General features: G+C 34.9%; 1 protein-coding gene across 1 annotated transcript in view; it reads right to left on the bottom strand.

The window, feature by feature from the left end:
• LOC123531459 (cell division cycle protein 27 homolog) overlaps positions 1-11,477 on the bottom strand; it is a 34,199-nt gene extending 22,722 nt beyond the window's left edge. The window contains exons 1-6 of the mRNA XM_045312449.2: positions 11,380-11,477; positions 6,696-6,771; positions 5,668-5,815; positions 3,471-3,694; positions 2,439-2,650; positions 423-613 (exon numbers count right to left, since the gene is read on the bottom strand). Of these exons, the coding sequence (XP_045168384.2) occupies positions 423-613; positions 2,439-2,650; positions 3,471-3,694; positions 5,668-5,815; positions 6,696-6,771; positions 11,380-11,403 (875 nt within the window). The 5' untranslated portion in view covers positions 11,404-11,477. The remainder of the gene's footprint in view (positions 1-422; positions 614-2,438; positions 2,651-3,470; positions 3,695-5,667; positions 5,816-6,695; positions 6,772-11,379) is intronic.
• Positions 11,478-13,401: the final 1,924 nt, after the last annotated feature.

The raw sequence follows: 13,401 nt of genomic DNA, 5'->3' as shown, positions 1-13,401 counted from the left end.
ATTGACAGAATGAAAATTTGTGAAAACTGAATTATACAGAATATCGGAAAAAAAGGACGCTACTGGCTTTAATATGTGCTTAATGCAACATATAAAATTTGCCTTGATTTACTCACACCGAGTAAAACATTATTTCATACACAACAGTACATATACGTATGAAACAGTATCTTATAGTATACAGTAGTAAGTTGTAAAATAGCATTTAATTCATGAAGTACATATACCTGGAAAACACTTGTTTTATACTGAGACTACATACACAAGTAAAACAGTATTTTATACATTGTACATATATGTTTAAAACGGTATTTTTACAAGAGTAAATATACATGTAACAGTTATTCCTTAAATGCAAAGTACATACGCATATGAAACAGTATCTTATAAAGGAACGGATTAAAGGGAAATGAAGAGAATACCTTGGTGAATACTGTCCCAGTATCAAACATTCTCTCAGTCTGTTCTCTGTCTGAGGAGTCTTTGTGATCTTCCTTGTTGTTCTCGGAGCCTGTGTTATACTGCCCATAACTTGTTCATGTATATTACCTCGACAATTCTCTGGTGTGTGCTGACTACTCTCTAACTGACTTGGGTCTGGGGTTTTCATAAGCTGAACATCGGAAAAATCAAGTATTTCATTTACAATTGCAATTACAACACATGCTATTTGCTAATTTGTTTACAACACATGCTACTTGCTAATTTGTATCATTTTGTTTTAACTTGATTAAACACAAGATTTTAATCTCTCACTCATGTTTAATTATAAATACATTGTATTTTAAGGCACTGCAGCAGAAGACTTTCATCACAGGATATCTAAACAAGAAGCTGCATTCAATAAACGCTTGATGCCCCCAGTGACATCCTTGTCGATAGATTTTGCACCTAAGTCCAAAACTAGGTCAAGGTCAAACTGAGGTCAGGTGATGTTTGAAGATGAGGAATGGTCACAGTTTACATCTGTATTAGTATCAAGTCATTCTAGTAAGGGGTACTGACGCTAGACGAAATAGTCCCATTTGGGTAACCTCGTACATACGGACGAACGAACGAAGAGATGGACAGAACAATCACTATATGCCTTCCGCATCAGTAGATGCTGGGGGCATATAAATAAGGTTTTCTTTACTAAGAGAGAAAGAACCCTTGTCTATGATTTTTGAAGAAAAATCACTTGGTAAGTTGTTATCTGGGCAAAGACAATGGAAAATACCTAATGAAAAGATGATTTTTGAGGGAACTGTATGATATGAAAGAAATTTCAGATGGGATAAAGACCTATACAGTTCCTATTATAGCAGAAGAATCACATTAATTTGTGAACAAAGGATATGCTGCTTACACTTTATATTTCAGTTCAACACAACTGGTTATTCTTTTTGCACATCTATAGAAATCATTTAACAACATAATGTACAACCTTAAAATAAACCATGCGTGGGCATTGGGATACTTTTTTCTGTAAAGTCTGCATTATACCATGTGAATCGTTCTAATGTTGAAAACAGACAATTCCCACAGATTCTGAGTACTATGGACAGATACAGAATGAAAAATAAATGCCAGAGTGGTGATGTAAACCTTACGCAATGCATATGATATTACCACTGCAGAGATGCTGGCACGAAGATTACATGTTCTATTTGTATTGTGATGACCATTTCCAGTACTTACATGCACATTTGACAATTAACAGGCGCTAGGTTGAAGGAATTAACAGTGCGTGTGTTCTGCTGCACCATAATTTTTGTATGTGACAAATGTAAAAAGACACAATTTAAAGACAGTACAGGAAAATATTTTGGGAAACTGGTTGAAAACTTTTTTCTGTGTAAACTATCAGAACAATCTGTTTCAAAGGAGTCTCAACAACAGTAAGGACATATCTTTCACCATCAATCGCAATCCAACTACAGTTTCATCTATCATAACACCTCTATTAAGTTTGCTTTCAGTAACATATTAAATTAAATTTGAAAACAATATCAAACAGGGTTTTGACACAATGAACTAAAATTCTAACACAATTTGAATTGTTTCCTACTGGACTAACAAGGCTGAAAAATATGACACTATTATGCAAAAAAAACTGTTTGTATGTAACAGTTCATTGCATATAGAGTCAAATGTCATAGCGTCAAATTTCATGAGGTATGCAGACAATAAATATGACACAGTCAAATGTCTGGTGTATCGGATGTAGACAGCAGTTCTTGATATTGTGTTAGAATTGAAAATTGGTTGCCTTAAGAGAAAAAATATGAACAAAGTAGTGATTTCCTCTCATATAAAACCACTGTTTTTCATTCAGATGCTTATTATTATAACATGAGAGCATCTGAACTACCAATAATGATTTTATTCAATGATAAAATAACTTTTCGGAATATATATTTTTTCTTAAACCTAAACCATGAACAAAACTTACATACCTTCATGTTTTGTATATTTTGCGGTGTACAAATATTGAGGTGTTGGGACTGAGGTTGTGGTGAAGGTGCCTCGGCTACAGGTGTAAGCACCTCTGAGACTATAATTGGTGGTGTATTCTGCACAGTGTGAGCCAGTTTTGTATTCTGTATCACCATGTTAGTACATGCCTGAGTGGGCACGGGAAAGACATTGGTAGGATCTACTTTCTCACCTACAGACAAAAATATAGATACAATGCTGCAAGAGTTTACTGGTATTGGATAATGACAAATCTCAGTGCATAACAGTTTATAATATGTTTACAGAAATAATATCTAATATGTTTATAGATGTATCTTTAATTTCTCTATTACCACTTAATTCTTTTAACATTTACCCTGCTAAATTTCTAAAAGGGACTGGTCTATCATTCAATTTGGGCAGTACCGTTCATTATTCGAAGGGCAGTACCATTCATTTTTCAAGGTGGTGCTCACTGATAATTTACAGACTAAATAGTGAACAGTGCAGACCATGAACGGACTGCATGGACATGTGGGCTGATCATGGTTTGCACTGGTCACAAAGGCAAAATCACTTGTCACAAGCATGCTAAAGGTAACTTGCAATATTCTCAAGAGTTTATTTTAGGTGTATAATCAAAGATCTTCATCTTTAAAATGGTCTTACAGTATTCACTGTGAACATCTTATTCCTGATGGTATCTATTACCACGAGGATATCAGAGAAGAAAGAAGCAGGTTCTACTTATAATGATAAGAATTGAGGGAGGGAGTTACTGCACCCATCTGTTGAATGGGAGCTTACCCACAACCTCCTGCACTCTAAGCAGACACATTCCACTAGGCTACGGAGGCTGACAATCTCATACAAAAATGTAATGCAGTAAAAAGCTCAAATGAGACAATCTACAAGCATCTGAATATGAAATCAACAACAGTTGCTATTCAAAATACAAGATAATTCTTGAAATATTAACTGGAACTGTTTATGATTTTTTTTTTTAAAAAAAGCAAAATATTTTAACTCACCTAATTGGCACAATCCTTCAAATGAAGACCACAACAATGGATTGAGTTTCAAACTTCTTTTATAACACTCTATTGCTTTCTGAGCACGCTCAGTTCGTGTATATAAAGCACCAAGTATATTAAATACATGACTAGCTAAATTCCCAAATTCTTTCTCTATCTCATCTATAGTCTTTTGTCTGGTTAAAATATTTCCTGCTAGAACTAACTCTGCATCTGCACACCTACAAACGAAATACTTCAAGTTCAATTTTTACTATCATTTTAACAAACTAAATACAACAGAATCAAAGCTGACTGTTACCTCGAATAATCACACATTACTTTCTGTTCAAGTTATGGAATGGCCAGACATTTAAAATGGAAATAGCAAAGAATGTGTTTAATCCATGAACAAAATTTAAAGAACTTAAGCAGAGTCTCAGATCTGCTTCATTGTACAGATGTACAACTCTTGCCCTGCTACATTTCTATAATGGATGATATTTACAGTAGACAGTCTTTATAGTGTTATTTCTAGAGCTCAAAAAGGGCAGGGTGCTGTCTAAAAAGGGGCAGGGTGCTGCCAAAAAGGGGCATAGTGCCGTTTTAAACTGGAAAGTTACCGCAGCAGTAGTAACATTTCTAGATGTTTATAGTTTTGTATTTATTACACTTATGATTTTTGAGCACATACTTTTAAATCACAGAGTAAAGTGGTAAAAGATATGTTCCCAAAAGCAGTAACAGAGTTTACAAAGGGTTTAACATTACTTTATATTTTTTTTCAAACCATTCATTGAAGCTTTTTTTTCAAAAAATGTTACCAAGGATGTCAACTTATTCATATGGATAATTATGATATAGTGGAGGGTTTTTATATGTTATATGTGTCTAATAAGCTTGAAGCCAAGATCATGTTACAGCATAATAAAAAGGTCAGTTTCAGGTCACATTGTAAACTAATATGTATCAAAATTTATGTCATATTAATTAGGTCTTTCATCAATATTTCATTAACAGAAAAGTGCTATAAAAGTTTGTAAAAAATGTATCCAAAATGTACTATCCGGATACTGGTACACTTTCGGAATGACATGTGAAAGTGGTTTTTGTTAAGTTTACTTGACTCACTAAGGTAAACCAGAGATAATTCCTCAAATTATGATGATACTTATCATAAAAAAAAAACAGTGATATTCAGCTTTTTTGACGGAATAATTGAAAATTTGCATGTTGTTGTTGTTGTTTGCATACGACATCGGGTGTAATCAGAATTGTGAACGGATATCTTTAACTTATTTTTGCTTTCGAAATTCATTAAAATTTGTGGATTTTCTAGTAAAGATGAAGGTAGGATTAGACTGCAAAGATATATTCTTATTATACTAAACAATGGTTTAATTTAAAGCTTGCATGAAGAAATTTTAAAGGGCGCTTTTTACGTGCTCGGTAATCAGCTGGCCGCTTACTGATAATTTATTAATTGGCGCTTTTTTGACAGTACACAAAAAAGTCATAATCAATACTTTATCAATTAATCATAACACCTCATTGATTCTCATTACCTGTGTGCACTCGCCGTGACGTAATTTGCTGATCAAAATATCAGCGAGGCATGTCTACACGATAAAGGGCGGGATTTAGCAGAAGATCAAAGGCAGGAGGGCACATTATAAGGGCAGCGTGGCGGCAATTAAAAAGGGCAGGGCGGGGCGCCCCACAGCGTCGCTCTAGAAATAACACTACTTTAGCTAATGCTTTATGTTGTTTAAAGTTTTATGTACATCTGACTTATTAAAAGCCAAAACAAGCAGATTAATTATTTTACAATTTCGTGAACATACTTGAAATATTTCAAATTCGCGAAATTTTGACCCAGTGAAAATATGTGCTTTTACAGTAGATTTGACAATATCAGATATTAACAAAAATTAGTTCCATAGTATTTTAGATCAATATAAAATGAACAGTCCTTAATCTTTGAACCAGTCAGTACAGTCAAACTCGAACTCGGATAACTCGTACACCACCCTTCTCTCAAACTGAGTTCGAGTTAACAGAGACTGACTGTATTTGGAGCTTAGCAAGCATACCATTTAAAGTGTTTAACTGAAAGCACTAACTATACGTTACTTTCAGTTTTATTATTTAGCATTAACAACCGATTCAAGATATTAAAGGTAGCTTCGAATTTGACAAAAAAAAAACAACTTACTTTCCAACATCCATACAGCACCTAGCATACAGAAATTTAAGTTCGGGAGAATGATAGCCCCTCTTCTGTAACAGAGCGAATGTCTGTCGTGGCTTTCCAGATCGGAAATAACATGTGGCCAATAAATACAACGTCTCATCACTTACAACTGAAATACAAAATATAACATTCCTAGACAAATGGATGGTTGTATTTGGTAAAACAAGAGTCACAAGACATCAGAGTAACTTAGAGTATCTTTAAGTTATTCTATCATACAGACATATCACATTTGTGTTTCATCTTAACTATATATATATAGATTACACTGTCATAACATCTTTTTTAACACTTCCATTCTTTTTTGGTCCATCGTCATGGGACCTTATCGGAATGGTGCTTGAGTCTGTATTCTAAAAAAAATCTAGCATAGGTGTCTATGACATTAATTTTGGTTGAAGCCTCACCAGAATTCAAACAAACAACTCCAGATCAAGCTGCTAACACCATATGCCACACAAATAATAGCTTCTTAGGTCTGATACTGGGGCAGGGCACTGACCGGCAATCTTTTTTATACAGAACTATGCTCTTTTTTCTCCAAATTTTATTATATATATTTATTATGTCATATAGGGCTCAACAAATTATTTGAAAGCAAGTTGTCATGCATGACTAATTCTTAGGATTTTCACAAGTCCTGCTAGAATTTGGATTTGTCTTGCATTTCACAAAAGAAAAAATACCTTTTTAACTGTATTCCTCATATTAATGCACCAATTATAAAACAATAAAATCAACTTCTGTTTTGATCAATGACAATGGTCCAACTTTCCTGTGGCTCCTGTATTTTGGGTAAAAACAAACAAACAACACACTTGTCCATTACATTCCATTTGCACAGCAGATTACTACTCATATTTACGAGCAGATAAGTAGATTTGCCATGCTTCAATACAGGTACAAACATGATTCATTCACCAGACAAGAACGAAGGTAAGAACAAAATACCAAATACATGGGGTCACCCTTAATTAGGAATGACTTACCTTCAGCGCACAGTCTCTCTGCAAGGAAAGTGGCATCTTTATAGTCATAATGGTTCAAGGCATCCCATACAGCAGCCTGAAACACAAAAATTTTTGTTTGTTCTATTATTGTGTTATAACATATACTTAGTGATTTTTGCAGGATCATTCCTAAAATTACATCTTATTGATCTTAAAGCTTTTATCAAAATGGTTATATGTTGGTTAAATGCAATGTAATTATCTTAACATGCAACTTCTACATGCAGATAGCTGACTAACTTAGCTTTTACTACTACTACTGTTTAGAAACAGTTTCTGTCTGTGTGTCATGATTAACGTTTACCGCATAAAAATCAGTAACTTTACATGACTGTGTATTGTGATTTATCCTCCATTGTTTACATTGTCCATCAAAAAAATTATATAAACAGGGATGAAAATGGCTTTCAGTAAAAAATCTCTGAAAATTTTGCGCCAGGGATTCAGAGACTGCATACGGTTTTACAGAAGTGTTTCAGGACTTTTCAACACACTACTAGCAGGGTTGTCAATAAGAAAAAAAAAAATCGGGCCTAAAAACCTTAACCCGCCCACCATAGTATTTTTAAAGTTTTTTTTTCACGATTCTGTCATGAAAATCGATATTACCCGCAGTTGTTTCCGTTCATAATTAATACACAGCGTGTCATCACGGGCGATGTTCAATGAATCTTAATTGCCGAGGTGTATTTCATACACTGCCATGTGCCTGTCGATCTTTGACTTGAGTTAAAACACGCGACAAACCAAGGACAGCTTTGGATGTAGAACGCGTGACGTATTTTATCGGCAAAACTATTTAAGCTCCGCCTTTACAAAAGATGATATACGTACGTCATAACTGACGAAATCCAAGCTAATGTCAAAGCGATGAAAATCAAGTTTCACGGACTGAATTAATATTAGAGATATACATGAAAAAATATTCATCAGTTATCATAGCAAAAACTTCGGAAGAAAGAGTGATGGGACATCCGCGATAATTTCCAAGAATTTTGAAATCATGAACGACGGTCCTGATTTAAAAGAAAAGACAACAAAAAACAAAGCAAAGAAATTATCCACAAGCTCCTTTATATTTAATAATCCAACATTGCTTATAACTATATTTTCACACCTATTTACCCATGTGAAGTGCTGTTTATAACAAAGCCAGGTGTTGATTTTAATGTGGTGACAACTGAGACAGATATTTTTAAAAATTTCTATAAAAAATTATTAATCACAATCAAATTTACATCAGAAAATATATTAGCTTTTACCTTTTTCTGTAAGTTTTTGAAATCGGAAGTACAGTAATTGTGGCGGTATCAGCCGGCCGATTTTTGATAAATATTTCTCTTAAATCATTTTAAGTAAGAGGAAATGTCAAGGTAAATTTTTTAATCAGATACTGTCAAATGCTGTTAAACTGTCTTTGCACCATCATAATTTGTCCAACACATCCTTTGAAGTGGAGATTTGGTCAATGTCTACGAAAGTGTAACAGTATCTGGACATACAATTTTGGATATCTGGATTTTGATCAATAAAAAAATCAAGGTTTTGGATACGGATAGGTGAGGATGAGAATCAAACAGTAGATTTTCTATGCCTAAACTTGTATTATTTCTAACTCTGTACATTGTTTTGATGGTTCTAACAGTGACATTTTTTGTCATGCCAAATTGTAAAAATTCATCTGGTGAATCTTGTTCCCCACAAAAGAAATACGAGTACAGGTTTAATTCTCAGTAGAATTTTGAATTTAGATATACAGGAGTGCAATAACTATTTGATTTTGCAAAGAAGTACAACAAAGAGTTGAAGTGTGGTGACAAGTTAGATATTAGCATTTCAAGACTTGAAAAATGCATTCATGAACATGTAAACTCACTATTATTATTATCTCCAAATTAACCAGGTGAGCTCATAAAAATGTGAAAATAAGGGTATACTGTATTTTAAAATGCAGTGGAAAAGATGTTCTTAAATGCTTTCAAAATGCCCCAGAATGCAGGAAATTAAGCGCTGATTTTCAAAATTTTCCGGGGGAGCATGCCCCCCCACCCCCCTAGCTGGCCGCCTACTTTTCTATTTTAGCCTGTTCAACAAAAACTTATTGACAACCCTGCACTAGAATGCTTCAATGTTGGGCGGTTAAAACCACCCCCGGTTTTAACCAGCGGTTTTAACCGGTTAAAACCGCCCCGGTCAATACTCCCTGAAGTGGTCAATACCGGTCACTACTGGTCGATTGGTCAATACTGGTCAGTTAGTCAATACTGAGTTTATGAACAATTTAAATAATGACTGTTAGGAGTATTTGGGGCTTGATGAAGGTATTTGCATGCATTATATTTAGTTCAAGCAACCAAATTAATACTCCCAAATTAGTCAGAAGTGGTCAATTTGTCAGCACTGGTTGATACTGGTCATCATATTGCTAATTTAACTGAACTTCATTTGTAGAAAGTATTTCATAAACTGTAGCAGTCAAGTGTTTGATTCACAAGTGATAAATCTAATTATTTTTACTGGTATTTAATTCAATGAAAAATTGCTGCCTACAACTGGACCCTTTCATTGAAGTGGTTTAATTGTGTTTTGATAGCAAGTGTCACATTGCCTAATTAACACCATGTCTTACAATATACAACAGATTATATGTTGCAGGCCTGTCTATCTAGTCACTTATTAGCTGTCATGATCAATAATCCCACTGTATCAATGAGGTGCTTGAACATGGTAACTTTATCTAAAAAAAATTAGTTATGCAATTCAAAGTATTCAAATGACCAGTATTGACCACAATATGTGTTGATCAGGGATACTGTGTAGGACCAAAATTTGAAATGACCAGTACTGTCCATTTCAATGAGTGTAATTTATAGTAATAATTTTTTAATTAATTCAAAATAAAGGCTATACTTTAAAGTGATAAAAGCATTTAATAAACTAGTATTGACCACTGACCAGTCTAAGTATATTGTCCAGAACTGAGCCTGACCAGAACACATTGCCAAATAAGGATCAAAACTGAATCGACCAGTATTGACCATCAATTCACTATACTTTTTAACAAACAAAATTTTATATTATTCAGATTGCTTTATAATTTTTACATTACTGTTACAGCTTGTTCTAATCTGTTAATGTGCATTATGTAAAAGTGTTGAATAAACCAGTATTGAACACCCAAGAGTGACCAAAGTATTGAATCGACCAGTATTGACCGGTATTGACCAGTATTGACCGGTTTTAACCAGTATTGACCGCTGGCCCGGTCAATACTCATATTGACCGGCTTTTTGCCAACATTGGAATGCTTCGCTTGACATCTACAATCCTGCCTTTAAAAAGAAAATATTCAATTTATTTTTTGCAGAAGAGGCCGGTACACTCGTTGATAGAGACTGGGAAATTTGTTGACTTTGCAGCAGGTAGTTCAGAGAGTAATTTGTGCACTTTGCATTCACCCTTTCAGCATGCTTCTTTGATGTTATACAATGCTCATTTATTGCATTTACACCTCTTTCACCATAGGCAATTAAGCTATCTCACAATGACTCAATGAGCTTTGCCAGGTATGTCAATCTTACTGATATTCATAACTTTATCATGACATCACAGTACATTAGGGGTTCTAACTGACCAATCAGAGAGCTGCATTTTCAAGTACCTGCCAGTTTCCACTTGGGTATAACAAAGTATATTTACAATGAACATATAGTGACTTTAGAAACAAATATCACAGCATTTTAGAAATCAAATTAAGATTTTTCACTGCTCATGTCCCAGATGATGCTACAAACGACAAAACTTTGAAGTTTCATTGAAATATCATATCGATTTAATAGCTTTATTTTAGTTAAAAGTTTGAGATTTTACACAGGGAGTCTATGATAAAGTCCGAGTAAAATGTAATCAATACCCAAGTGAAATAAGTATCATTCCACAATGTTTTGGACATGTTAAAATTATGAATAGTATGACAGTTTGAACTTTTTTCCAATCCAAATTCCATTGTTCACAACAGTAAATGACAACAACATCAATTTCTCTTTCCATCCAAGCTCATGCAAATTTGTTTTAACCACTTTTGACTTCGTCATACTTAATCAATGTTTTGAACGACATCTTTGCGGATTGTTTATTTGTTTTTCACATGGTCGACAAGCGAAAGTGTTGTTGATAATTTTCAAGTCCATAAAAATCTTTGACTGGTTTACAACATTGTAGTTTTCATCAATGACTCGGTTAAAAGAAGTGCACCTGCACAAAGGGAAACAATTCTAAACGTAACAAGTTGTGCTTGACTAACGTACAATACTGCTACCGCGAAGGAAAATGTCACTAGCGTCAAGCGGCCAAGAACATTCCCCTCCTCTTCAAATTTTCTTCTTAGAATTTACACGATCTCAGAAATGGTCCCGGGCCTCATAAAACTGCTGAAAATTCTCATCCCTGTTATAAAACAATCTGACCGTCCAATTACTTTGATTTCCTCTTGAATATGTTAACTTGCATTCACAACCTAAAAAAATTTCGTGTTTTCCGCCGTTTGGGCGAGTCAAAACAAAACAAGTTTCAAATTTATGTCTCAATTCCCACGATAATCAATATGCCCATGCAACTTTCTCATAACTAGTAACAAATAATGAAGGCTCACTCTTAAATTTACCTGTACAGGCTCCTGCAAAAGCATGGTGATGGGGAATTAATCGTACAAACACAATTTCTGTCGATAATTGGCCATTTTCCTTTCAACCTCGCTTTCGCATTTGAAGAACGAATTTGGACGAAAATTATTTAGGTCTTAAACTGCTAAATAAGATGTTGAAAGTAGCGAGATATTTTTTCTTCAAAAAAGGACACCTATAGATCTATATAAGATAAGCTAAGATTTTGAGTCGGCAAGACAACAACAAATAAACATAAGCCCTTATGAGCTCGCACTGGTCGAGAAGGCCCCGGGTTCGATTCCTGGCTACTCCCACTGCGGTGTGTCCTTGGGCAAGGCACTTTGTCACGAATTGATGGGGTTAAGATATAATTGGTTTTAACTGCTCTCTACAGAGCTTATGTTCATTGTTTCACAAAGCGACTGTAAATAAAATTTACCTTTACCTTTAACAAAGGTAAACATTATCAACATAAAAAGTAGAAAGAGATAGATTTTGATATATATTTTGACGCGCATCTGAGAAAGAGAAATGCCACAGTACTAAACAAGCACTTTCAGCTCGTCTTTGAACAGTCCAAATCTCCCCTGAGACTTTCCTCACTCTGTAAAATGAAACTGCAAGACATGTCTGTTAATCAAAATGGTAATTTCATCCCGAGCCCTAACCCTGGCATGACAGATCTATATCTATATCAATGTAAGCCAAAGAAATATAAAATACTCAGAATGGCAACTGGCTGTAATCTCGCATGAGCTCGTGTCAGAGCGTGATTCGGCGTTATCTTACTAAAAACAAACATCGGCGAGCATGGAGTTACAATGTGTACCTTTATAACTACATTTAAAATACATGGTAGCTTCTAAAACAAAATTAGTTTAATGTGAAATGGTCTTAAGACACGAAGTACACGTTTTTTTTTGCCATCGAAAGAAGCGTGGTCATACGGCGATAATTATTTTACCGGTGAATAATTGCTTTCGCATACAAAATGGCGCGTGGAGAAAGCGCCACTTCCGGTAAACGAGATCTCGTTTTTTTGTCACGGGAGGTTGGCGAGATTTGCTCTATATGCCTTTCAAGTTGCCAATCTATTTATTTTTATAGCTCTTTGTGTAAGCTCAAATGGGATAGAGAAACTTCTCAATAACCTAAGGCCCCATAAGGCTAGAGGCCGGTCAATTAAAACCCATCTTAAACTTAAATCTTTATATAAAGAACTTGCCCAAATCTTAAAGTTTTATTCCAGAAATCACTTGATGAGGGATCCCAACCATCCCAGCGGACGTCAGCTAATGTTGCTCCTGTTTACAAAAAAGGTGATAAGGTCGAATCCCGCTAAACATAGGCCTATTTCTCTAACATGTGTTCTGTGCAAAATATTGGAACACATTGTTTTCTCTTCAATTGTAAAACATTTCACCAGCCACAGTATCCTCTACGACCTACAACATGGGTTTCGTGAAAAATGTTAGTTAATGACCTGGTTAACACAGTCTATGATAAGAAACAAGTTGATCTCATACTACTAGATTTCATTAAGGTTTTCGATAAGGTCAGCCATAAGAAAGTCTTATTGAAAATGCACAATTATAATATGGAGTCAGAGGTCAAATTCTCAAGTGGATTAAAGGTTTCCTTGATAACCGTATCCAATCAGTTGTCCTGAATGGCACCAGTTCCAATGCCATCCCTGTCCCCGGCTCTTTTTACTTATATAAATGACTCCAAAGTCCGTCTCTTTGCAGATGATACAGCAGTCTATCTCACACTGTCATCTGCAAATGAATCAGTTACCGTCCAAAATGACCTCAAAACGTTAGAAAAATGGGAGTTGGAGTGGGATATGGAATTTAACCCCTCCACATGTCAAACTATCTACGTCACAAGAAGGAAACATCCTATTCCCACCCAGTACTACCTCCATGGAGTCCAACTCGAATCAGTCACCTCAGCTAAATACCTTGGCGTGGATATATAAAATAATCTTTCATGAGACGCCCACATCAATAGGTCAACCA

This window comes from Mercenaria mercenaria, chromosome 11 (assembly GCF_021730395.1).
Source record: "Mercenaria mercenaria strain notata chromosome 11, MADL_Memer_1, whole genome shotgun sequence".
NCBI lineage: Eukaryota > Metazoa > Mollusca > Bivalvia > Venerida > Veneridae > Mercenaria > Mercenaria mercenaria.
This window is presented reverse-complemented; position numbering and strand designations above follow the sequence as displayed.